Here is a 26,029-nt window from a genome sequence, read left to right as displayed (position 1 = left end):
ATGCAGAGAGATAAGAAAAGGAAATCACTACTGCAGTATGCAAACAATTCTCCATGTTCCTTATTTTACTTTTCCTAATTTCTAATACATAAGAATACATCTCTCATGTTTCTTCATAGTTATGGAATGGAAAAGCCTAGACGAGTCCTCGAATTGTACTTGGAAGACAAATAATTAATGATAGAAAAAATTGAGGTGAGATATAAAAAAAATATATAATATCAACTAGAGACTTCATTGTACTTGAAGACACAGTCGTAGAGCCTTCCTCCGAGAAATTGTGCAACCTCCGGATGCTTGACCTGTAAATCCAGCAGAAATAATCACTAGACAATGAATAAATTATAAATCTATTTGCTGCTTAGACTAACTTTGCGAAAAAAAAACGTGGCAGGGAAGTGGAATGATTACCATGCCAATCTTTAGTGAATCGCACTTGAACTGAGCATAAAGATTTGTTTCTATTCCACGACCCTGCAAGTGTAAAATACAGGTTGGAACTTGAAAATCCCACAGCTCATCAGTCATCACCAACCTAGATTATTATCTGGAGTAATAAATTTTTTTCCCATTTGTGATTAAATCATCTATCATTTAAGTTTTTTTTTCTTTTTTAGAGAGGACTAGTTTAATTTTTAGAAGGGTTAGAGAGGTCTTGGGAATAGGTCTGGGATGTTGTTAGATTTCAATATCTTAACCTTTTGTAATTATCAACTAGGTCTTATTCTTTCGGATTGGAGTCATTTTCTACTTAATTAGCTTGTAATTGGACTCTTTTTTTTCGGCTATTTTTTTATGCTATTGTGATTGGGACTCCTTTAGAAATGTTACGCACTTGCAATCCTTTTATGATAACTGAAAGGTAAACAATATCAGAAAAATATACGGATCACAACTAATTTTGGTATCATAGCCTGACCTAATTATTCCCCCAAGGTCTCTGAAGTTTTGCTAAACAACGTCTTCGAATGTTGTCAAATAAGTTTAGAGCCGCAACAAAATAAGAATTTAACAGAAAGAAAACTAAGTTTGCTTTTTGATGAAAAAGAAAACTAGGTTTGCTGCGACATTACTATGATGCCAACATAATTTTATAATTTTAGATGCAATTCTAGTAGCACGAGGAACTGGCAAGAACTCACCATTCCTTCCAAGATAACTAGATCTGCATCAGTTGACAGGTAGCTAAGCTCTTGGGACACTTGACCAAGGTCAATAACCTTCAAGGAAAAATAAAGAATCATAACTATTGGAACATTATTTAAAAAAAAGTCCAGTTGAAATATAAAATTTAGTGCCAATGCCTTACCGGCAAATCATTGCCAGAATTGGCAACTAAAAGGTTGGAAGTATCAACTCCCTCAAGCTGTCCGCGGTCATCCTTTAGCTGATAAGTTGACAAATATCAAGAAGAGATAAATACATTGAAATCATTAATACCAAGAAAGTTTTCTTACAGCTACCTGAGCTAAAATTTCAATTAGTTCATGATAAGTTACATCATTAATAGAGGGTAAGTCATTAGCTGCTAAGACGACCTGCAGATGAAAAGAGAACAAGTTAATTATACTCAACATGGCAGCCTTTCAAGGGTGGAAAACAGAGCACTAAGTTTATGAGAGCAATCTATTTCTGAAAAAAAGTAAGCAATTGGATCTGAAAAAAGCTTTCTGGAACCATTTAAGAAACCGTTTTCGTAAAAATTTACAGTAGCTACGGTGGATTCAGATATGGAAAGATTCTGAAAAGAAAAGGAAAAGACAGTAGAGGATTTACACTAAAGAAAGTAAAAAATTAATATTAACTGCCTAGGAAACTAGAATGCTACTTAGTCTGGCATAGGAAGAGTGAATGGAAGTGTTATTGTACGTAAAACAACACCAATTTGGAGCAAGGTAAGAGTTGGGATTTCCTTCTACTCTTCTAGAGCCTCGTCCAGATAAATAGACTTTTCAGGCTGAGTCTAGAAGTTTTTAGTTCAGAAATAATTGTTTTTTACAGAGTCCAGACAGTAAACACAAAATCTATAACTCGTCTACCGCTAAACCTGAGTTCCACGACGGAGTAACTCTCTAGCAAAGGGCAAAATGCCCAAAATAATATCTGCACCGGAATTGTCAACAAATATTATGACCTGCAATAGTATAAAATAGCACGAGTTATACATTAGCTTCGACAAATAAATGAGTTTAAGATATGTGCAAGCATGAGCTTTTCATAATTAAAAATTAAAACTAGATCCCATACAGAAAATGACATTCAAAACTTACCTTCTTCCATGATTTTTTACTCCATTTGAGTTGGAATACGTCCAAATCATCAATCACCCAAGGACGAGGAACAAGATTTTGACAACTTGCCAAGAAAGACATACCATCCCTTGAGAAAACTTCAGCTAGCTTCAAGACGTGAATTGATATCACTTCAAAATAATGTTCAGAATATCCTCTCAAGTAATCAGAACCAGCTATATGTAACTTTTAAAAAATAAAGACACGCATGTCATCAAGAACCAATAAGAATCACACTATGAAAGTTTAGATTCTAGGGAAGAGTTTCTTGGCAGCAACATTTTGGTTGTGGCCTAGACAATTTGATAAGAAAGGACAAATTTTTTTTGGATGAGTTCAGGTATTGAAGCAAATTGGTGGATTCTGTTAGACAAATGAAAATGTAAATTTGTAATTACTATTATATTGTGATTCAAACCATCTTACATCACTGGCCTTGGGGAGAATATCTTATCCTCTTTTGTATACTTTGATTTGATCAATGATGTTGTGTCTCATGCCAGGGGAAACAAAAGTGAAAGTATCATCTATTCAAGTAAAATCATCAACTGACAAACATCAAGGAGTTTAATCTACAATAACTGGCAATGCCTAAACAGGAATTATGAACCAGGAAATCATAATTAAAAAAAATAAACTTAGATGATGAGATTGCACCAAATAAAAGTTAGCAAACTGTTCTACTTTGTTTAGAATAAAGTTTTAACTAAAACCATACCCAGTTAACACATGCCTCTCAGGAAAAATAGCAATCAAGTCTAAGTTAAAGTGAGGAAGAATGACTCAACCAGTGAAGACATCATATGATTACAGACATACTACAATTTATTGGCTGAAAGGATGACCCACCTGAGCAGAACCAAGATCAAAAATGTTGCCTGCAAATATTCCTCTAACCAGATTCTCCAAACGTTTACCATCATCTTCAATGGCATCATTAAGACGAACTACATCAGCAAATAAAGTTATAGCCTTTGCATTCTCTTCATCCTATTAGTCAGGAAGCAAAATACAAAGACATCAGAAGCGTGTAATCATGGCTGATGTCATATGATTCTTGAATCTCTTTTTTAATACCCCAAATCCCCTTGCTATCAATATTTGTCAGAGAAAATCGCAACAAACACTTAACTAAATAACATTTAGAAATTAGAAAAGAGAATCATGATATCATCAATATCCCAGATCGTGTGACTCTCAGAGATGTGAACCAATGGTTGAGTCCAAGGATCCTTACGTCTATATCCAGTCCTATGGGTTGATGTCTATGCTAGTCTACAAATTATTTTCTTTTCTAAAGGAAATAATTTGATATGAGAAAGTATAAACTTGCCTTCACCCTCTTGAATATATCTTTGAATCCCAATTCTCTAAGGACTTGCTCCCGAAGTCTACAGAGAAGCTACAATTTTTAACAATAAGTCAGTCCATGAAAATTAAATGAAAACCACAAGACGTAAGCCATGCATTACTTATTTCTTTATTTCAAAAATTCTAAAACATTGATAACAAAAATTGGCTTACAATGCAGTCAGGTGGCCCTCCATGACTCTCAGGGTCTTTCATGAAGTCCTCAAGTATTTCAGCATACCTTTTAACAAATTATACAAAAGCACAAAATGAGAAGTTGAGAACCATATCATCCTTTTTAAAGATGATTCCCATAACTGATACACCATAGAATCAACGTATTCTGTAGGTGCAGTGCAGCAAGGCTAATCTCGAGCTGATAAAGTAATCAAATCCAGCAGAAACTAGATTAATACTTCAAATCAAAAAAAAAAAATTAAAAAATTAAAAATTAAAAAAAAAATCCTACATACAGCCACAATAATTACTTTAACGTGTTGATATGTTTCTAGCTAGGAATATGCAAAGCGACTTTCTTAGAGAAGGAGAAGAAAGATGAAAAGATATTTGATGTAATAGCATTCAACAGAAGCTCACCTCTGAGCAAATTTTTCAGCTTTCTCTTCAGCATCTGGAACTGTGGGATCACTAGCTGCCCGCTTTCTAAAAATTTCAAAACAACATCTATGAGTTTGGGAAATTACGACCAAGTTATCAAATGCTGACAGAAATAACAAAATGGAAACTGGTAGATGAGACATCATAGCCATCAGAATCTATTTGAAAAGATCATACCATTAAGCTATAAGAGAGTGAAGAAAGTTTTTGCGCTGTCATAAAGGGGGGAAACAAAAGAAAAGAAAAATCACCAAAAAGCTGTAAATTATCGTTTCCACAAATCAACAAGAAAGACGGATGATGAATTCCTCCCGAGAAATGTACTTTCGAAATAAAACCATTATCGACGGTCACTCATCCTAAAATCTCATTTTCAGATATTATGCAATAAAAGAACAGCAATCAACAGATTAACCAGCAATCAACCGATTAACCAGCAATCAGGCCAAATCCACAGCGCTAACAATAACATAGCGATCAATCATCGACCTCCCCTTCCCCAACGCAGAAGAACACGCGATCAGAAACAAAAACAAAAACAAAAACAAAAAATTGAAAAAGGAGAGATAGAGGACGTACTTGAATGAAGGGATGACATTGAAGAAGAGGTCGATCCAGGAGAGCTCAATGGGGGTGGGCCTGCGAGGATGATCGGAAGGGAACCGGTAGGGAATGGTGCAGGCTCTGTAATTGGACTCGATCGGCGTGAGAAGCAGCGGAAACGGCACCAGCTCCGACGCGCTCTCCATCTCCGGCGACTGCGAGCTTCGCTGTGATTCGATTGGGTTTTGGTATTTTGGATTTGATTGGGTTTTTCGCTAGAAATGCACGCTCATGCAAAGTTTTATCAACGGTTTAAATCTTATTTTAGTTCATCTGAAAAATCATAATAAAAACAAAATAACTTATTTTAGTCAAACTTTCCGCTTTCTACCCTTTCGATCTTTTTAATTTTCAAAATATTCTTTTTGGTTATTAAAATTTTAAAAAAATTAATTAATTTTTCCATTCAACTTTCATAATATAAACATTTTATCCTTAAATTTGCAAAGTTAATCATTGTTATATTATTTTTTAACCTAAAATTTAGGTATCTAATACTCTATTTCAACTTATACAGATTTGGCAAATTTGAACTTTATTAACGAGAGGTAGCTGTCGGCTCGATCTGTTTTTTCTTTTTTTCTTTTTTCCAAATTTAATGCTGCTAACAATATTTTTTTTATTGTTTTCAAATTTAATACCATTAATCTCTATTTTTTAATTCAACAACACTTTACGTAGGAATTCAAACCTCCGACTTTTTATGGTATTAATGGTAAAAGGTCATTACATTATCGTCAACACATACATAGTTCAACGTACATGATATCTACTCGTTTCCAACTTAAACAAAAAAAAAATGATGTCGTAGAAGAAAATTATAACAAAAAAAAACTAAGAAAACTAAGAATGATATTAATTGATCTATACATGGTACAAAATAAATGAATAAAATCTATCGTATGTTTTTCAAAATTTGTTTATGTCAAAATTTATTAACACTAAGTGTCAGCGAACTTAAACCTAATTTAGTAATAAATCACATTTAATTCTTCCATCGAGGTTGGAGATTTAAATCTTTATGTTATACTAAAAAAATACTTTGCATCCCTCATCTCTTTCGAGTGTTTTTATATTAATATATCATGTCCGCTCCTTCAAAATAGTGTTTTTTTTTCTAAACACAAATTTGTAGTACATTTTTTCCTTTTTGGAGACCCATTGAAGAGAGAACAACAAGCAAAAAAACAAAAAAGCAAGAAAAAAAAAACAAAAACAAAAAACCTTTGAAAAGTTTGAAACTTCCTAGGAGTCAATACATCCAATTAAAAAACAACTCAACAGTTAAAACATCAAAAACCTTTTCAAGAGATATATATATATATAACATCTAACATATACATTTAATTCCTATTTACTTTATTGAAATCCCAAGAACAAAATTTTCCAAATAAATACATACATTTAATTCTCAAATATTAATTATACTAATTATCCAAACACAAATATTTATTATATTAAGACATTCAACTCTCTAGTTTTCAACTCCGAGATATTTAACCTCTAGAGATTAGACCCGAACAAAACCCACGATCCAAACAGGCTGTAAAGAGAGAACTAGAAATGACTCGCCTACATGGCACACTTGCAAAGTAGCACGGAATCCTAAAACATGACACATAAAGGAAAAAGCCACAACAATTACATCAAAGTTACAAGTAAAATTTAACAAAGTGGCAAATAATGTCAAGATTTCACAAAGTGGCAACTTTTGAGAAACATAAGAAATATGATATGCAAAACAAAGCAAAGATTTGCAAATGAAATCTAAAGACAAGGGGGTGGGATTTGGGTGCCAATATATTTGGCTCTAACATACTTGCAAGTGGAAGAAGAGGGGTGGTTGTGGCCTGATGACAGAACCAAATGAACATTTTCAAGCTTCACATTCTGACATGGGAATCCCTTGCTGCATTCTAAAGCCACAGCCACCTTGGAGGAAGAGGTCCCTCTTATGTTCTTGAAATAAATGTTTCTCAGCTTCACTAGAGATGGTGCCTGCCCAAACAAATCAACCCCATCTCAGAAAAAATTGCACTCATTTTTGGCAATGAGTTTCAAATCTGTCTCAAAAATGGTCTTCTTGGGTTTAGTTCTTGTTCTTCCAAGTTTATTACACTTTGGTCTCCTAAACTTGCTTGTAATTACAGTCTCTTGGGAAAGATTGGAGAGCTTTTCTCGCTTAGCTCTCTTTTAGTTCTCTTTTCAGGAGGGGGTTATCTCATTCTCGTCCTTAGGCTGTTTCTTTTGGTCTTCTTTCAATGAAGTTTTTCTTGTCCCAAGAAAAAACAATAAAATAAATTAAGTAACTACTTTGGTTCTTAGTTTTATTTTGCTTTTTAACTAGTAGATAAGGTAGCTTTAAGCATGTGTATTAGCATGCAACTGTAAGCATACATTTGAGTCATATAAGTTGGTTGAGAGGAGTATTGGGCAACATTTATGCCCCAAAATGATTATTTTTTGAAAATTCGGGACCAAAATGGTTGTTTTTGTATAAGTTCAAAATTAAAATAGATATGAAAGTTCAAGAACTAAAATAAAACGAACTTTAAGTATTTAGACCTAAAAGATATTATACTAATCTTGCAGAACTCTACAATCATTTTTCAAAATTTAATATTAAGAGAGCACTGACTTACCTTAAAAGAGCAGGATCTGAAAGGACAATATGATTGATCAATGATAATTGGATTGGACACATTGTTCATGGTAATGTTCTTAAATGTCATGTTTGTGGCTAAGCTGCTACCAGGAGAGTTTGGGCTTGTCTTGATTCTGATCCCATTTGTGGTTCCTGTAAGGCTGCAATCTTTAACGACTAATCTGCTAACATCTCCTTCGTTTTGATATCTTCCCAAGCTCCCAACGCTGAAACGAGCAGCAGACATGTGATCCAGAATGCGGTTTTAGCTGCTGAATGCAAGTTAAAGGGGACAGAAGATGATGTACCTGATCCCATGGCCAGGTCCACAGTTGATGCTGGTGATTGTGACATGGGAATTCCCCTGTCCGATGGATATGCAGTCATCACCAGTTCGGATGTGTGATCGATAAAGATGGATGTTAGAGCTTCGGTCGATGTGGATGCCATCAGTGTTGGGACTATTTGCTGGAGCTGAAATCATGAGTTTGCTACCTTTGAACCTCTTGCAGTGTACTAAAGCTAGGTGAAAGAACTTGCTGTTCACCGAAGATATGTGTCGGACGACAGTGTTATTCATCGCCACAAATTTCAAGTTCTGAAAGAGAAATGATTCACTGTAAGAATCTTACTGATGTTTCAAATAGCATCAAGATAACAGTTCTTACAATTCCTAATGTTTCAAGACAAGAGTTTAAAATGATTCATTGTAATAATCTTACCAGTGATTCAAAATGGCATCAAAGAAAATAGTTCTTGCAGTTCCTAATATTTCAAGACATGAGTTTACAATAATTCGTTGTAACAATCTTACAAATTCTTCAAAAGGCAACAAAGAGAACAGTTCTTGCAATTCCTAATGTTTCAAGTGAAATGATCCATTGTAAGAATCTTACTGATCATGTTTCAAATGGTAGCAATAGAACAGTTCTAGCACTTCATAATGTAACAAATTTGAAACAATTCATTGTAAGAATCTTTCTGATGTTTATAGTGGCAGCAAGCAATAGAACGGTTTGTTTTCTAATGTTTCAAGATATGAGTTTGAAATGATTCATTACCAATGCTTCAAAATGGAAACAAATAGAACAGTTCTTGCAATTCCTAATGTTGAGTTTGTGAAAAATCAGTAGGGAAAAAAACGTGGTAAGGAATTTACAGTAGGAAGAAGTCTGCAATTGTAGTCATTGAGGCAGTTATTGAATGGCCATGCTTCAGCACCTCGGCCGTCGAAAGTTCCACCTCCGGTCAAGATTAACCCCTCCATCCATCTGAACTCAATCCAGCCTGCACCAGAGTCATACTTTGACAGGTCTGTTGAGGCCTTCAAATAGCCCTGCAAAAGGAAACTCGAGCTCGGAGTCGAACAAATTCTATGAAAAAGTTTTTAAGGAAAATCGAAGATTAGACCCTTGCCTTCATTTTAACAGTTAGAGATGAAACATTCCTGCAAGGCCCTGAAAATTTTACTGGACCAACCAAATATGTCCCTTTTGGAACCAGAAGCGTTACCACTCCACTGGAACCACAAGCCCTTTTCCATGCTGCTACAAAGGCCTGAATCACAGACAACCATGAAAACTTTGTAAAGGTCATTTTAATCTTTTCACCCATCTAATGTTATGTTTGGGAGGATTCCAAAAAAACACTTCCTACTCAAAATCATCATATTTGAAAGTGATTTGTAAGTGCTTTTTAAATAAATAAATAAATAATCTAAGTAGACTACTTCTTACCTAAGTGATTGTTAGGAAAGCATCTAAAAGTACTTTTAGGAGTATAGAACTAACAATCAAACTAAATTGTCATTAAGCACAATTTACTAAATGCTTATATGAAAGTACTTTTGCTCTTCTTTTCTTTTTGACATAGAGCACTTTTTGCTAAAATGACTTTAAAAGCACTCCCAAATATGTACCAAAACTCATCATTTGAAACCAAACTGAATTTTTATATCCAGTAAGCAAGAAATTGGACTAAGTGACAGAGTTATTCTCAATGGACGATTCTAAATATAAGAAAAAAAACAATAGAAAACAACAGACAGACTAATGAAATCCTTAGGAACAATATAATGAAATTAACCAAGTTGTCCTATCTCGTGAGCTAGAGAAAGAACACAAAAAAAAAAAGAAGAAGAAAACAGAACATTTCAGTAGCGATGAAACATGGCTTTTGGGGTTCAAATAATCAAATAAAAGCTGAAATCACTTTCAAAAGAACCAAAATAAACAGACATTGCTATCATCTGTTAATCCATTTGCTCGAGCACCGAAGCTTCTGACACTGAAAACACGAGAGCTCTTTGTTCTGCCATGTAATAAGCTTCCACCTCGTAACTGAGCACCTAAAATGTCCGCTCCCGAAATTTCTCTGCTAAGAACTGAGCTAAAACAGAAAAACGAGAGCACCAAGAACAATGTGATGTGAAAGGGGAAAATCATGTTAATAGCTTAACAAGCTTTGGTTTCTGCTCGGTGAATTCGAAATAGGAAGATAATTTTTCAACTCACCAGTTCATAGAGAGAGGAGAATATCGGTTTAAATTTGCAACCGAAAATGCTGAGAAAATTGGGGGATTTTAAATTCGCCATTGTTAACTGTCGTTAACTCCCTCCCCCCACTATGCATCTGCTTGTTAACCGTCGCACATACGGAAAAGACAAAGACAAATAGATCGCCGCCCATCGCGGCGGCAGGAAGCTCGTCGGACCGGAGATCTCTGACCGCCGGACCGGCGCAGCTGCAATTGAGAGGGGATTTAGTCGAAAGAACTACAGAGAGTAGCGCGTCCCTGCGCGCGCTACATTGATGCTGCTTGTTGATCATGCAAATGCAAATGGGATATATATATATATATATATAAACTTAAAAATTCAAATATAAAATATATTTTTTTTGTTAGATACCTTCATTTAGTCCGCAATTTAATTTGCAACAATTTAGCCGTATAATTTTAGATGGATAAAGATTCAGCGGAAGATATATGATAATTAGTGTTGAGCTATGTTGGCTTTAACAACAAAAAGTATTTTTAGAGAACATAATATAAATTAGAATAGAAGTACCTCTCCGTCAAATATGATGATAATAATAATAATAAACCTCCCCAAATGTACAAACAAGGTTATGAACTCAAGATTGGGTGTCACTATCGTTGTATCTTCTTGAAATATTTTATCAAGAGAATCGCGAATCGTATATGTTATTCGAGCACTTGAAGTTTTTACTCAATTATATTAATCTATCATCATTTTGTTCCTATTAAAATATTTGCTAGCAACCACAAGTGGATTTTCAAAAGGAGCTAGAGGAGGCACATGTCCCCTAAAATTTATAAATATTATTTATCGTACACAATGAAGTAGAAAATAATATTTGACTTCTTACTTTGCCTACCGACACTACTAGTCATGAGTTTGAATCTTAGTGCTTACAAGTATTCTTTTAAAATTATATGTTTGCCAAAAAATCAATATTTTTAATAAAAAATGAATTTAATTATTTTTCATTTGATACAACCGTTTGGATGTTATATTTTATAATTCAATGGACATATATGATAATAATTTTTGAACAAAATTCCAAACAAAAATCTACTATTAAGTAAAATTATTACACTTTTCTAAGTTTAAAGGGAAGATGGTAACACTTATCTCATTTTGAGGTGTAATTTAATGAATTCAAAAGTTTATGGTAAAACTTATACACCTTGACAAGTTGAGAGTACCAAGGGAAACCCTGTCTTTTGAGGGAGTCAGACTCAAGATTTCAAACTGCTTCTAGCCAATATTGACCATTAATTCAATTAAGAAATACTATAACGAGTGAGGTGAGAGAGAAGGTATTTCATAATTGAGGTTTGATATTGAGCGAGACAAAACTTTTCATAAAAATATATTTAGCTACTTACCATTGTAATTGTAATTCTGACCCTTTAGTTACCAACATTAACTCCGTTGCGGTTCTATTTTATGTTTCTCATTTTCAATTTTTGAAAAATATAAATATTTATTGTTTATCATTTTTCATTTTTTAAAGAAATGTTTCTAAAATTATGTAAAAAATTAAAAAGCTCCTTATTTCTAATTTCTAGTTTCTTTCCAAAACGATATAAAAATATCATTTGATCAACTTTGACTTATAAAATGCATAATAAATATAAACAAATAAATATAGCATAAAATTTTTAAATAGTTTATTTGAAATTTTGATTTTTAAATAAAACTTTGACTTTTCTTCCCTAAACGTTAAACGTGGTCTTGTTTATTTTAAAAAAAAAAACAGTTACTAAACGTAATTCTATTTTTCTTCCTTGAAAACATGAATGTCACCAAATAGGTTTTTAGTAATCCTCTTGGACGTATGGATGTATGCCAGCATCGTTTACGAATGATGTGAGGTCTAATATGATTAAAGAATTCTTTAGGAAGAAAAATTTGTGTGAACAGAGAGGGAGAATCAATCATTCATAAAATAAATGGAATAAAGCTCTAGAAGAAAAAAAAAAGGCTGCTAGCATCATGATAATGTAACAAATAATTACCTACATGTACATCTTAGAAGCTTTCAAGACTAATGATTTTGCTTTGAAAAAAATAGGAATGAACAAGAAGCTACCTTTTTTTGTCCCCTTTTTTACTATCATATCATTATGTCAGCCTCATTTTTTGGCCTTTGCAAACCTGAGGCATCGGTACTTCTCACCACTCACAGTAATTTCAAGAGCTCCATCTTGATTGTCTTGATTTGATGCAGTTCCCATTAGTACACTTTTCTCCTTTTCCAGATTTTCCTTCTCCATCTTCAACCTTGCTTCTTGACGTGCAATCTCTGCCTGAATGGAGAAGAAGAAGATCAAAATCCAAAACATGATGAGAAGGCATCTTTGGTTTTACTATTTTTGATAATTGGGAGTCGGAGTTTTGCTCCACTATACCTAGGGGCATCCACCCCTGCCTCAGACTCGGAAGACATGAAGGATTTTTGGTATTACTTGGTATTAAACTAATCGAAAGGTTCGAACTTGAGACCTCTAAGTCAGTATGACCCAGAGATCCCAAGCCTTTGCCGACCAAGTGGTCTCTTGGGACTTTGGTTTTACTATTATCAACATCATTATTATTTTTCACTTTGGCCTTGAAGCATGGAGTGAACTAATGGATGCATAGAAAATGGTGAAAATCATAATGAATATTACAATATGTAAAGGAAATATTCTAGCTCAATTCACTTAAGTAAGCATTGAGATCTTGTATGCACCTTGACTAATCTCGTGGGGCAATAACTTAACCCTGCTATATTTAGTTATTAAATCTTTAGTAGGTGGCTAGCATAGAAAAAAATTCTTTCACCAATTATTGTCTACTCAATGCAAGTAGTATGTTGGGTAACTTCGAGTTTCTATGCAACTAACTCATTTGATTTAAGGGCAATATAATATATGTGGAAGTTGCTAATTCACTTGTCTGGCTACAGTCGAATTTACTATGCTCTGCATCTGATGCACCGTTAAAACTGATGGGAGTTTTTGACTCAATAGTTAGACTAAATAACTTGAACTTAAAGAACTTGAGTCCATATATGAATTTACTTGTCCCTGGCTATAGATTTGTTAATTTTACTGGCTACATAATCCTAAGCCTTACTACACACGTTTTGTATACAGCATACCAATTTCTACTGATCATAAACTTACAAGCCAAACCCATGATTCTATTACCCACTCCTCTGCAAAAACTTAAACTTCGCGTCCATAAACACATTTCACTAAAACCATTCTTCCTATATCTGGAGGAAAATATGAAAACAATGGACAAGGGAAAATGACATCCTGCAATTGATGCAGCAATGGCTAGTGAAGTCCAGAAAACAAGCATTTTACAACCTATAAGATACGAGACACAGAGCGGGAGAAGAAATAAAGATGATGTAATGGTTAATTACTAGAAATAGACGACGTGAGCTCTTTATCTTATTTTTTAACTGAAAAGTCTCACAAACACACCACAATAAGACTACTTTACAACTTAATTGTGAAAGCACCACCAATAATTCTGCCTAATAATTAAGCTGAGAATAAAGCCCAGAAGTACTAATTATGAAATGACAAAATTGATAGCAGAAGTTTCCATTTTCTTCAACACCACAGAGTGAAAGCAGTTAAAAGCATGAAAAAGAGAAATCAAATAGACTGAGCACTTTTCTTAATACTAATGCTTAGTGTGAGAAAATTAGGACAGAAATGAGCATGTATCCATGGAAACTCGCCAGTAAAATCTTCGATTCAGCCCAAAAAACAAAAAGATATACAGAAACAAACTAATTTGACGAGAGAGAGAGGGAATTCAACCAAGTACCTCACGACGTGAGAGCTCGGCCTTCCAAGCAGCTTCCCGCTCAGCGACCTCGCGTTCACGCTCTTCGATGTAACTCTGCATCTCTCTCTCCTTCATGATTCGGTCCTGAATGTCCGCATCCAAGGCTTCCTTCAGCTCCTCCACGAATTTATCCACCACCGCCTTTATTCTCAGAGACATCGCCAATTTCCGCCAGTTGCACCTCGGAAAACTCTGCAAATTCAACCGGAACAACCTCTCCTCTCAGAGAATCTCAGCGTCTGGTTAGGTTTCGGCAAGTGAAGGAATCGAGGAAGAAGACATGGCGGAAGACGGAGGATGGCGCTTTCCACAGAGGAGAGAGAGAGAGAGAGAGAGAGAGATTAGAGAGAGAAAAAGGAACGAATAAGTGGACACAGGCTTGGCCCTTCTCACTTCTTATTGGGCCCGGTTTCTTTGTGGCCACCCTTTTCCTCTAGTGGACCCAAAACGGTGCGTTTCGCTGTGCACGATTCTGCGTCAAGCCAATTTTTCAACGCTAATATTAAAGAGAATAAAAATTAATTAATATATATTGTTTATTATAGGTGTTTCAAAAGTTGTGGGAAGTAGGTATCTCGCTTTATTGGGCATTTGTGATTTATTTTCTTAGTCACATCAATCTTAAATTAATATATAGTCTTGATTTTAGATGTGTATATATTAATATGATGATGTCCAGACGTTTGAAAATTTTAATTTAACACGAGAAAGATAAATACATATATGTCATTTGGATTCTCTCTATTATTTTTAGATTCATTGATTTTATCGATTCAAGGAATATTATTCACATTTTAAAATTATTTTTTTTATTATATGATCTAAATAATAGAAATTGTGAAGATAATATTAGTATCGTTTAGAATTTAAAATTAAAATTTAAAAATGAATTACTACATTAGCAACTAAAATTTTGGATAAATATATCATTTGTATTATAAATTTATTTCATTTTGTAAATATTAAAACAGATAATATATAAATATAAATTCACAACCTCTTGGGTGGAGGTATATGCCAATTACCGAGCTATGCTCGCTTTGACAAAAAAAACAGATAATATATTATGAATAATATAATATTTTAAAATGATAATTATATATGTGACATTCGTGCTAATAACTTAATTAGTGATATCTAGATTAAAATAACTATTTTATTTTTTAGTACCAGAGGATTGGAACCATAATTTTGAATAGATATCTTAATCAATTGAGCTATGATTTAAGTAAATATTAGTTGATAACTCCTGCTATTTTATGAATATGTTAATAAACACACTTTTAATATATTTTTAAAATGATAGTCAATTTTTAACTTTGTTACCAAACATATACTTAGGAAATAATACACCAACTATTTATTACGAAACTAAATATCTAATTTTTATATTTATATTTTCATATCACCAGTTAAAAAGAGCTTTCAAAAGTTTCCCCACTACTTAATATGGAACTAAATCCCAATTATATCTCCAATCCCTCCTTTTTATTATCTGCAAACAATTTATGTAAATGTATAATTATTTCTTCTACATTTGGAAACAAAATAAATAATTATGGGAAGATGTGATGAACTTATTTTGCTAGCCATATTTTCCAATTTATTAAATTTGTTAATATATTTTTTCAAGTCATTATCCTTTTGTCTGACAGTATTTGCATAATATTCATATTACCATTCAAATGTATGTTTATTTATTTACTCTCTCCTTTCACTATTTAGCTATCTACCCAAATATTTTCTATTGAAATTTAAGTAAGTAATACGTGGGTAGGCATTAAATCTCAACTTCAAATAAAATAATTTGTACTTTATTCAATTGAGTTGTGTTCGGATTGACAGCTATATCTATTTAGTCGTCATATTTCAATTTTTGTGTCTAATGAATCGTACATTTAAATCCAACCCTTTAAGGATTACTAAATACACGAGTTGTATGATTAACTTTGATGCAGTAAATTTAATGTGTTAGCGTGAGATAAAATTCATACAAAATGATCAATTTTTAGCAGGTTTAGACATTGTGTGGGTGGAAAAAGTGGCAAATTCAACTCATTCAAAGCGAATTCAATGCATAGTCTTTAAATACTATACACAAGTCAGCATAACACATAAGTATTAAATTGAGAAAATTAATGACATAAATATATGAAACATAAAAAATTTTATACTTATTATAAACTCGTGGGAAGACTAAATGGATATAATATTGAAATTTTAAATACCTATAAAAACTTTGAAAATACATGAAACTTTGAATATACCTATTGACACATTTTTTAAAGTTCAGAATCTGGTAATTTAACAAAATAAAAAGGTCAATCAAACTTCGATTTAAAGTGTAAGTGATTATGTCTCATCAGGAGGGAGTATAAATATATATATATTTATATATATATATTTATTTATTTATATATTTTGACATTTAACATTAGAAAGTTTAATTAGATAATGTACACAATATCTATTTAATCTTCGCCATGTTTGTTTTAAATTTTACGTCATGTTTGTTTTAAATTTTAATTCCAACAATATCATTATTTTTTTAATACAATAAATACAAAAGATAATTAGTATCTTCTATTTATAAAATTATAAAATTTCAAAATATCATTCTATTAAAATATATAAACTATATTAAAAAAGTAAAAAAACAAACTGTTCAATTCAAATTCTCACTTTCACAAATTTTTAAACTAAAAAAGTTTTCAAAATATTAAAGATTAAAAAATAATAATAAGTACATAGATTTACATACATTATTAATTTGAGTGGAAGCAAGTACATATTTTTTTTTTTGGAAAAAGGAAAAGAAAACGATATTAATTAAGAATCTTGCTCAATGGCATTTCAGTAATTTCGCTAAAGTAAGAGGGCAAAATAAATCCCCCTCCTTCAAACTTCCACCCTCCAAAAATTCTCCCTGAAATCCCTACATTCAAGATCCCTTCCTCCCAAAGAAAACTCAAAAAACTCTCCCCCTTCGTCTCTTCACTCGCTCAAGCGGTTGATTTTCCGATTACTTTTCCGATCGAGATACCAGAGCTCCGGCGCCGCTGAAAATGGAGGACTGCCTCAGGGAGTCCATGAGGAAATTAGCGGTGTGGTACACCAAAACCTTCAAGCCAATCATGACGCACGAGGAGCTCGAGCCTATTATGGCGACCTTAGGTTTCGTCGGCCTCGAACCGGCGGTCAACGGAGCCGGAATCTCCTGGAAATCGTACAAATACTCCGCCGCCGATTGCCGGAGCAAGTCGGTTGCCTTGGCGGCGGAGGCTCCGCCGACGCCGCGACTGCCGCATCCGAGGATCGACGGACTTCACATATACACATACAGAGCGTTTCTTGATGCCGTCAATTTCTACCTCGAGAAATTTGATATCTCCGATCTCTTCCACATTAGGTAACAATGTCGTAACTCCTTTTAATTTCGCTTTTTCTCTGGACCTCTCTGTGCTTTCCCTGTTTGTTCGTCTGCTCTTCGCCTTTTCCTTTTTCGTTGTTTTCTGTATCTTTTCGTCGTTTGATTTGATCGATTCGCCCACCGTCTTTTCGTATCTTTTCGAAAGAATTTCTAACACTAATTTTAGGAGATTTTGTTTTGAAAAAATCATGGTTGACTACTGGTTTTAGGTAGAAACTGAAGTGAAGAATAAGAAGCAATTCGAAAATTCCTGATTCAGTTTTGCATTCTTTTTTTCTCGATGAATTTGAAATAAATGGAAATGTAAACTTGGTTTCGCCTCTGATGATTGACAGCTTATTTTTCACGAATTGTCAGATATATTGACATTAAATACAATTTACTTTCTTATCGATAAGAGGGAATTTTGATTCTTTTTTTTTTCTTTTTTGTTTGAAAAAAAACACTTGATTCTTCTTAATTGATTTTTCGACAAATTGATATTGTTAATTATTTGGTTTGTATATTTATTTTAATAGAGAAAATAAAATTTAATTATATCATTATATGTCAAAAAATTATTTTGTATTCCATAAATGGTCAGGCTATTAAGGTCCACCCTTTTCTCTCAAATAGGAAAAGTCAATTTAGGACAATGATTTTTTCTTTCCTATAAAAATTTTTCAAATTCATTATATATTGTAAAATTATTTCAAATTGATTTATGCTTAAATTTATGGTAGTAACCTTATTAAACTATTTTATAAATTATGTATAACATATCAAGTTACTTTGAGACATTTGATTTGATGTTTCATGAAAAAGAATAAGAGAAATAAAGTCCTGTTTGCCAATTCTTTTTTTAATTTTTAGTTTTGGTTCTTTTTCCTTTGTTTATTATTATTATTTATATATATATATATATAGTTAAATTAATACTAGTTTGTAGATGATGTAGATTTGATTTTGAAAGTTGGTGCATAATTTAATTGGTTAAAAAATATATCTAGACTTTGAATTTCCATTCAAGAAGATTTCGAAAGAGAAAAGTTGTTTTATTTTATTTGAAAGAATCTGAAAGAAAAAATGATTTTGAAAAATACAATAAAGAAAAAGAAACAAAAATATTACTTAAAATGATTATTTGAATGTTTGTTTTAATTTAGTCTCATGATTTTTTTTAACAAATTTCTACATCACCTATTTTTATATCTCATGATTTTTTTTAACAAATTTCTACATCACCTATTTTTATATCTCAAGTGTGATAAAAGAAAAATAAGCTTTATTTAACCAATTAGATCAGATTATCGATCATGTTTTCACAACTGAAAAGGAAACAATATTTGTTAAAAGAAAAACAACTCTTTTGAGTTCTCCAATATTAGTTAAAATTTAACATATATTTTCTATATCTATTATTATATTCCCTAGAATCAATAGTATAATATATATATATATATATATATATATATATTTCATTTTTTTAATTTTGAAAAACCACAATTTATTAATCTTTTTTATAATTATATTTAACTATTGGGCAGCACGAAACTCCACGCCTGCATGTAAATGTAATGCAGGCAATTTACTGTAATTTTCACATGCAAGTTGCATTTATCACCTAACACATGATCAAAAAAAAAAAAAAATTAAATATCTATTTGGTCAATTATTTTTTTAGGTTAAACAATATTGTACTTTTATTGATTTAGTCTCTATACTTTTAAATGGGTAACAATTTAATCACTCAATATTAATATAACACAAACACACTTCAGTCTATGTATTTTAAAAATAGTAATAATTTATTCAATATTGTAAAGTTTAGGGACTAAATTGTTAGAATGTTAAAGTTTACAAACTAAATTGTTACCCATTTAAAACTACATAAGTATTAAGGGACAAAAAAGTATTTTTAACCCATAAACTTTTAAAATTTTAATTTGAATTTTGAACTTTCATAATTTGATATTTCAACATTTAAATAGTTTGAGTTTTAGCTTCATTAAATTAGATGGCTGTGTAGACATGAAACGTGGATAATAATTGAGGTTTACACCCTTTTTTTTTTTAATTTATAAATTATGCAATGATTCTACGGACCACATGTAGAATTTAAATGAAATGTAGAACACGAAATTTGAGATTTTAAAGGTAAGGATTAGAGTTAGTGGGTGAAATTATAATAATTGAAATTTAATTTTCAAAAGCGTATGAACCAAAATTAAAGAACTAATTTTCAATTTACGGATAAAATCTACACTTAACTATAAAAGATATTGTGCCTGAAAAATATTATGCTAATTAATCTAACTGTTAGTTTTTTTTAATTTAAATAAAATTATGTTATTTATGTTAAATTGTATTTAAATGTTTTTTTTTTTTGGCATTTTTGTAAGTGCCGCTATAATTTATAGGAAAAAGGGAAACGAGGAGCCGAATAATGATGCATTGGTATTGGAACTTTATTTTTCAGTGAAAATAAAATAAAATAAACCCACTGTCTATGTCGAAGGCTTTAATCATCTTTCTGGATAAAAAAACCATTTTTTTATTAATTAAATTCTAGGTAGAGACTATCTATAAATCTGTTGAAGCTTTTCAGTTGAGTCATTGCAATATTTTATGAGTTCTTATAGTCCTAGTCAATTAAAATTTGTTTGTTATTATTTTTTTAGTGTTTTTTCAGATCTCTATTTAAATTGTTGAAAATTTTGCTATTTTCATTCGGTTTCTGTATGTTAAATTTGCTGGGTGTTCATATAGAATTATTAGTACATTTTTTAAGTAAAACTTGAATTCGAATGTTTTATATTCTTGAATTAGTATGAAAAAGAAATAATTGAAAACATGAGAATGAAATATTTCTTATAAAATAGTGTATAAAATTATATAAAAAACTAATTTTAAAAATGTCAATCCACTAAATAATTTTAGAAAATACACTTGAACATGAGCTCAATCTAATTTAAAAAGAAAACTGAATGCAAAGAATCCTAATATTTTTCTCTTGCTTAATATTGTTATCATCTTTTTTTTTTTTGTTTTATTTTGTATTAAGCTTTCAAAAAAATATTCAAGAAATAAAGTAACGTTAATCTTGATGTACAAAGTGCCACTACATGTAAAGAAAGTTACAAATTAAATATTATTTTAGTTCCTGTATTTAGTTTTATCATTTTAGTCCATTTACTACCAAAAAGTCCGATTTTGTTCTTATACTTTTTTAAAGTGACAAATTTTATTCCAATTGTAAAATTTTAACATAAATTTTATACAAAATGAAAACTACTTAATAAAAATTTACGAGTACATTTTAAGAAATTTGGGCTTTGTTTGATAATTTTTTTTAATTAAACTTCTAAATATTACTTTTACCATGTATTTCTTTGTTTTGCATTTTGCATTTGCTTTTTGAAAAGCCAAATTTTGAAAACTTAAAAAAAAAATTTTTTTTTTTTAAATTTGACCAAGAGTTTAAACGTGATTTAAAAGTAAAAATATACCAAAAATTGTGATCAAACAAGCATAATTTTTCAAAATAAAAAAACGAAAAAACAAAACAGTTATCAAACTAGATCTTAGTGATCGAAATGTCGTGTTGAAATTATGATAAATGAAGGACCGAAACAGTCACTTTTCAGAAGTACATGAATCAAAATAAATGTTTCGAAAGTTGATGGACTAAAATAGTATTTAAAGCATCTAAATAGTGGTTACAAAGATAGAATACATACATATATTTGTTGTTTATTTTGTAGAGGACTGCCATTGTACCGAAACCAGGATCGAAACAGGAAGTGGCGACGAATGGACGAAGAAGGGGGTAATTTTGTATACAGAGAAGGGACTCTTGATCAAACAACACTCAACTCCTACAACTTTCACAAGAACAATTGGCACAGCAATAGCAATAACAATAACAAGAAGAGCAGCAAGAACAAGCAAGAACAACAAGATCACAACAGAAATATGATTGAAGACAATACAGAAGAAGACATCATCTGCATTGTTAGTTTGAAAGATATTATAACCTAACTTAAACTTCTTTCCCCACAGACACCTATTCTTTAATTATTTTTATGTCATATCTTATGAACAGCAATTTTGGTATGAATTTTGGAAGACTTAAAGAGATCAGAATAGTCAAACAGTGAATATGAAATTTTCACTCCTACCGTTGATTAGAAATTAGGGTAGGAAATGGGAAGGCAATCTTCTGGATTTTGAAATTATTATTTTTATGTAGTAGAAATATATATAGCAAGAAGAAGTCATATTTGTATGTTTTTTTTTTGGTTAAATTATTTGTTTTATTCCTATGGTTTCCTGAGTTTTAATTTAATTTTTATGATTCGAGCTTAGTTTTAATTTGGTCCCGGTGGTTAAACTCTACCAATACATATTTTCTTTTATTTTTTTACTTGATCCTAAATCTTTATAATAGAACACACTTGTTCATTTCCAATTGATAGTAGATCAAACTATAAGAATCAAATTTTAACTTTTATAATTGTAAAAACCACATTGAAAGTAATCCAAACCATATAGATCAAGTTAGTTTCTGATTATGATTTCAAAAAATGTATAGTAAATTATATGACAGATCGCTTTTATTCTAATTGATTTCTTTTTGATTCCTAGTACTTAAATGAAACTTAAATGGTCTTTTTTCTGAATGTTTGACCCCAACTATTCTCACATAACAATCGTTTTGTCCTACTATACATAACAATTGTTTTGTCCTACTATATTTTGGTTACAGTATTATTTTTGTGTTTTCGCATTTTGAAATCTCCAGTTATTTTTTACAAGAGAAGGAAAAAAAAAATCGTTATATTTATAGTAATTTTTTAACTGTTATAAAGGTTTTTCAAAAACAAGAAAAGAAAGAAATATCTTCAGATGTCAAACAAATTTCCAGGGACAAAAAAAGCAGCCTACAAAGCAGAAAATTAACCAAGTCGATAAAAAGAAAAAAAAAAGTTATATTTTTGGTGGATTTGAGTATAAGTTTATTGTTATATTTTAAAATGCATACTATTATTTATCATTTATGTAAATGGCTCAAAAGAAATAAAAGATTTAAAAAAAAAAAAAAGAAAAGGCCATCCAGCACCGTTTCCCGCCAAAGGAAACGGGCTTTCATTACCCGGCAGCGGCAATCCACGTCTTCCAACAGTGGGACCCACTCACTACCTTTTTTTGTTATGAAAAGAAGAGCCAAGAGAAAAAAAAAAAAGCCCACTGTTTTTCATTTTCTTAAACTCGTTCGGGTCCTTCTCCACTCCAATCAAAAGACCCAAAACAGACCCCTTTTTTGGGTTCTTTATAGCTTCTTCTGATTCTTTTTATTCTCTCGTTCAAGTCAAGAAAGAAGGCCATGGGATCTTAAAATATAAATTACATAAACATAAACATACCTGCTTCTATGGCTTTCTGCTGCTCTCTTGTCTGCCGTGCCGCCATCAGCATAAAGCTTCGAACCCTTCCTTCCACCTCGATATCTGCAAAAATGGTGGCTGTGGCTCCAAGGTCGCTTCTTTGAGCCCCCATTCTCGGCGGACAGTAAACAATGAAATGTGTGTGTCTTTTCCTCTGCCTCGTTAAACGCGCCACCAATGTGAACGAGGGGCTATGATGTTGTAGATTTGTCAAAGTTTTTCCTGTTTCCGGATAGTGCTGCCTCCTGCAATCTTCATTTCAGCGACAAATTAGGGGAGTGGAGTTCTGAAAAAGAAAGGAAACACATACCTCGTTTCGAGAGTACGCACAGGCTTCTTCAAGACCCTGGCCTTATATTCTTCTGAACATGGTTGCCTTTGTAGCTGTAATAGTCTGCTTGGTTCTTCTGAGAACACCCAACATTTATGTGGCAAACGATGAAGAGTGGAAATCTGCTACTGCAACATACTCCAAAGAAACTGATGGGTCAATCGTTACAGGTACTCTTTTCCTTCATCTGCAATCTCCTAAAATTACACAAGTATTTAAAAATGGTGGTTTTCTGGGTTACTAAAGCTCGTTTTTCTATATCCTATGGGAGGTTATATGGCATATCTCGTCCACCTTTTGATCCTGCTTTGCCATGTCTGGAATTTTGTAACGAAAAGTGGGGAAATTAGTATTTCAAGTGCCTTTTTTTTACTAATGTTGCAGAAGGGGCTTGTGGTTACGGAGATCTGCATAAGATTAGCTATGGAAAACACAGCGCTGGACTGAGTAGCATGTTGTTTAATAGAGGGAGTACCTGTGGAGCTTGCTATGAGCTTAGATGTGTTGACCACATCTTATGGTGCTTGCAAGGAAGCCCGACCGTGATTCTAACAGCGACGGACTTCTGTCCTCCCAATTATGGCTTATCCTCTGATTATGGTGGGTGGTGCAATTTTCCCCAAGAACACTTTGAGATGTCAGAGGCAGCGTTTGCTGAAATAGCAGAGAGAAAAGCAGATATTGTGCCAGTTCAATACAGGAGGTAATATCAATCTAAATGCATATAGATTCGAACGTTTTGTCATCTTCGGCTAAGGGAAAAACCGTGTCTAAAATGTGTGTAGGGTGAGGTGTGACAGGAGTGGTGGATTGAGATTCACAGTCCGTGGCAATTCTCGCTTCTTTCAAGTTCTGATTACCAATGTCGGAATGGACGGTGAATTGGTGGCAGTGAAAGTGAAGGGATCAAGAACAGGATGGATACCACTGGCAAGGAACTGGGGACAAAACTGGCAAAGCAATGTCAATCTTCATGGGCAACCTCTCTCTTTTGAAGTTACCTCTAGCAGTGGAAGAGCACTTACTTCCTATGGTGTTGCACCTGGAAACTGGCAGTTCGGGCAGACATTTGAAGGGAAACAGTTTTGACATTGTCATGCAATTGAGGAATCTAAATCAAAATTTTAGGCCTTCTTCAAGGAAATATAACTAGAAACTCAAGCATTAGTATTACACTGGCAGTGGCATGTTAAATCTCTTGATGTGTAAACGCGCATCAGAATTAGACTGCACAAAATTAGCAGTCGCATAGAGCCTGCATTTTTCATCTGAACTATGTATAGTTTTACAAAAGCAATGTAGCTCTACAGAACCCGGTTTTGTCCTTGTATTCTACATATAATTATGCCCACTGTGGAAGGAAAAAGAAACCCAGTATCATGCACCTAGCATTATAATGCAGTTATTTTCCTTATATTTCCATCTTCGGTGGACTTAATGAAATTCTCATACTCACAACAGAAGGCTAAAGTATGTTGCATTGCAAGATGTACAGCTCTCTCTGCATAGACTAACGACAGTACCAATTGCGTGAAATATTTGGATCCCAGCAGCATGGGAAGCTGAAGCAAAAGAACAAGGAGAATAATGAGTACACCAATTCAATTCATCCAACATTCACAAGATCCAACTATTGTCAATTATCCAGTTGAACATAATCTCAAAAGTTACCACAAATATTTCACTGCCATGTGTGCATAAATTCATGTTCAAGGCAACTTTCTTGGTCTCTTCAGGTTTCTTCAAAGGAAACCCAGACGAACTACATCTAGCCACAAGTTCAATCTGTGCATATATTGGCTTCCATGATTGGGATCTAGATTCTGCAGCTCAGCGCATAGAAGTGGCTATAGCTGCCTCATCCTCTTCCTCTAGAAACTCAAGTAAATCACCATAAATCTTTTGTGCATCCTGCTTCACAATTCTTAAATCAACTGCCTCTACCGTTGATTCCAATCCTTTTATGACTATCCTGAAAGAAGTCTTATCTGGCTCGCAACCCACTTTTTTCATCAAGTAATAGGACTCCATCGCAAGCTCACCTAAATTATAACTAACCAAAGCCCTCAAAAGAGCGTTAAAACCGTCAATTTCAGGCGCTAAGTCAGTTTCTACTTTCAAGTAGGAATGAATAATTTGTACTTGTTCGAATAATCCATTGCTAGCCAATACTGTGATAATATCAGCATACAGCGAGACCTGAGGTTTGTACCAGTGTTCATTTCTAACATCTTCAAAAACCTAAGTCTCAGAAATCGAAAACAATATAGAATATCAGCAAGGAATATTGAGGGAAGTTACAACAAGCGAAAAATCTGTACTCTGGCTATCGCGATAGGGCAATATCGGAGTGATTTCGATATCAAATCAATCGTATATACAGATAAACGTAAAAATCGAGTTTTAGAGGCATCACCTTGAGAGCCAAAAGACACTCGTTCTGGCGCAGCAGCTCGCGAAGGACAGCCATCATATCGAACTTCAATAAGCGGCTAATTTTGGAATCATACACTCGGTCCAATTGTTGTAGATCGTTCTTGACTCGTTTCAACGACTGTACCGCTTGAATTGCTTCGATGCTGAGGTTCCTCCCCTTCTGCAACGGCTTCCGGTTCTCGCTTCCGCCTCTCATTGTCACTCTCCGATATTCCTCCGCCCTACCTAGTCGGAGGCAAGATGATTTCTCGCCGGAGCTCAGTAACTTGTGCGGCGAACTGAAAATCGTCGTCGGCGACGGAGGAATTGCTAAGAAATTCATCGTTCGCGCTCTCTCCGGGTGAAGTCCCGCCCCTATTACATCCACAGATTGGGTTCGTCATAATGAAATTAAATCCCAATACTGCCCCTTTGTTTTTCTAATTAAATGACGAGCGGCATATACCATAAATACAATTTTGTAATATTATAATTAAAAATGATTGGGAAATTGGAGTTGGTATTACGTGTATTTCAAAAA

The 26,029-nt window shown here is 32.9% G+C and overlaps 6 protein-coding genes across 19 annotated transcripts; 2 read left to right on the top strand and 4 right to left on the bottom strand.

Moving 5' to 3' along the window:
- Nucleotides 1-38: 38 nt before the first annotated feature.
- Nucleotides 39-5,020, bottom strand: LOC111007730 (damage-control phosphatase At2g17340). Of its 2 annotated transcripts, none has more exons than XM_022280200.2 (12): nucleotides 4,839-5,020; nucleotides 4,239-4,304; nucleotides 3,816-3,882; nucleotides 3,625-3,693; nucleotides 3,141-3,281; nucleotides 2,271-2,399; nucleotides 2,048-2,134; nucleotides 1,464-1,538; nucleotides 1,310-1,387; nucleotides 1,143-1,220; nucleotides 412-474; nucleotides 39-302 (listed from the first exon to the last, which is right to left on the bottom strand). In XM_022280200.2, exons 1-12 carry the CDS (start codon nucleotides 5,006-5,008, stop codon nucleotides 222-224), a joined length of 1,104 nt encoding a protein of 367 aa, XP_022135892.1. In that variant the 5' UTR covers nucleotides 5,009-5,020; the 3' UTR covers nucleotides 39-221. The 2 variants fall into 2 exon arrangements, with proteins under 2 accessions (XP_022135892.1, XP_087978632.1); XM_088122506.1 differs by having other exon boundaries at nucleotides 1,500-1,538.
- Nucleotides 5,009-10,353, bottom strand: LOC111007729 (Pectin lyase-like superfamily protein). Of its 3 annotated transcripts, XM_088122505.1 has the most exons (8): nucleotides 10,020-10,352; nucleotides 9,744-9,894; nucleotides 8,923-9,063; nucleotides 8,666-8,842; nucleotides 7,815-8,104; nucleotides 7,505-7,733; nucleotides 6,682-6,860; nucleotides 5,009-5,135 (listed from the first exon to the last, which is right to left on the bottom strand). In XM_088122505.1, exons 1-8 carry the CDS (start codon nucleotides 10,025-10,027, stop codon nucleotides 5,132-5,134), a joined length of 1,179 nt encoding a protein of 392 aa, XP_087978631.1. In that variant the 5' UTR covers nucleotides 10,028-10,352; the 3' UTR covers nucleotides 5,009-5,131. The 3 variants fall into 3 exon arrangements, with proteins under 3 accessions (XP_087978631.1, XP_022135890.1, XP_022135889.1); XM_022280198.2 differs by lacking the exon at nucleotides 5,009-5,135 and having other exon boundaries at nucleotides 6,504-6,860; nucleotides 10,020-10,353; XM_022280197.2 differs by lacking the exons at nucleotides 5,009-5,135; nucleotides 10,020-10,352 and having other exon boundaries at nucleotides 6,504-6,860; nucleotides 9,744-9,965.
- Nucleotides 10,354-12,000: 1,647 nt separating this feature from the next.
- On the bottom strand, nucleotides 12,001-14,261 carry LOC111007579 (beta-mannosyltransferase-like protein). Its single transcript, XM_022279989.2, has 2 exons — nucleotides 13,866-14,261; nucleotides 12,001-12,343 (listed from the first exon to the last, which is right to left on the bottom strand). The coding sequence occupies exons 1-2, from the start codon at nucleotides 14,043-14,045 to the stop codon at nucleotides 12,170-12,172; spliced, it is 354 nt and encodes a 117-aa protein (XP_022135681.1). The 5' UTR covers nucleotides 14,046-14,261; the 3' UTR covers nucleotides 12,001-12,169.
- Nucleotides 14,262-16,802: 2,541 nt separating this feature from the next.
- Nucleotides 16,803-21,411, top strand: LOC111007674 (tubulin-tyrosine ligase). The gene is made up of 2 exons (XM_022280122.2): nucleotides 16,803-17,295; nucleotides 21,060-21,411. Exons 1-2 carry the CDS (start codon nucleotides 16,952-16,954, stop codon nucleotides 21,334-21,336), a joined length of 621 nt encoding a protein of 206 aa, XP_022135814.1. The 5' UTR covers nucleotides 16,803-16,951; the 3' UTR covers nucleotides 21,337-21,411.
- A 174-nt stretch (nucleotides 21,412-21,585) lies between these two features.
- LOC111007673 (pentatricopeptide repeat-containing protein At1g62350) lies at nucleotides 21,586-25,912 on the bottom strand. 11 transcript variants are annotated; one of them, XM_088122611.1, is made up of 4 exons: nucleotides 25,490-25,912; nucleotides 24,745-25,314; nucleotides 23,053-24,635; nucleotides 21,586-22,994 (listed from the first exon to the last, which is right to left on the bottom strand). In XM_088122611.1, exons 1-2 carry the CDS (start codon nucleotides 25,829-25,831, stop codon nucleotides 24,904-24,906), a joined length of 753 nt encoding a protein of 250 aa, XP_087978737.1. In that variant the 5' UTR covers nucleotides 25,832-25,912; the 3' UTR covers nucleotides 21,586-22,994; nucleotides 23,053-24,635; nucleotides 24,745-24,903. The 11 variants fall into 11 exon arrangements, with proteins under 11 accessions (XP_087978737.1, XP_087978736.1, XP_087978738.1 ...); XM_088122610.1 differs by having other exon boundaries at nucleotides 21,586-22,987; XM_088122612.1 differs by having other exon boundaries at nucleotides 23,073-24,635.
- EXPA20 (expansin A20) lies at nucleotides 23,108-24,162 on the top strand. Its single transcript, XM_022280117.2, has 3 exons — nucleotides 23,108-23,243; nucleotides 23,458-23,776; nucleotides 23,859-24,162. Exons 1-3 carry the CDS (start codon nucleotides 23,111-23,113, stop codon nucleotides 24,160-24,162), a joined length of 756 nt encoding a protein of 251 aa, XP_022135809.1. The 5' UTR covers nucleotides 23,108-23,110.
- Nucleotides 25,913-26,029: the final 117 nt, after the last annotated feature.

The sequence above is a fragment of the Momordica charantia genome (assembly GCF_013281855.1).
Source record: "Momordica charantia cultivar OHB3-1 chromosome 4 unlocalized genomic scaffold, Mcharantia_2.0 BLBB01000004.1, whole genome shotgun sequence".
Classification (NCBI taxonomy): Eukaryota; Viridiplantae; Streptophyta; class Magnoliopsida; order Cucurbitales; family Cucurbitaceae; genus Momordica; species Momordica charantia.
Note: the sequence above shows the minus strand (reverse complement) of the source record. Positions and strands in the feature narration are given on the sequence as shown.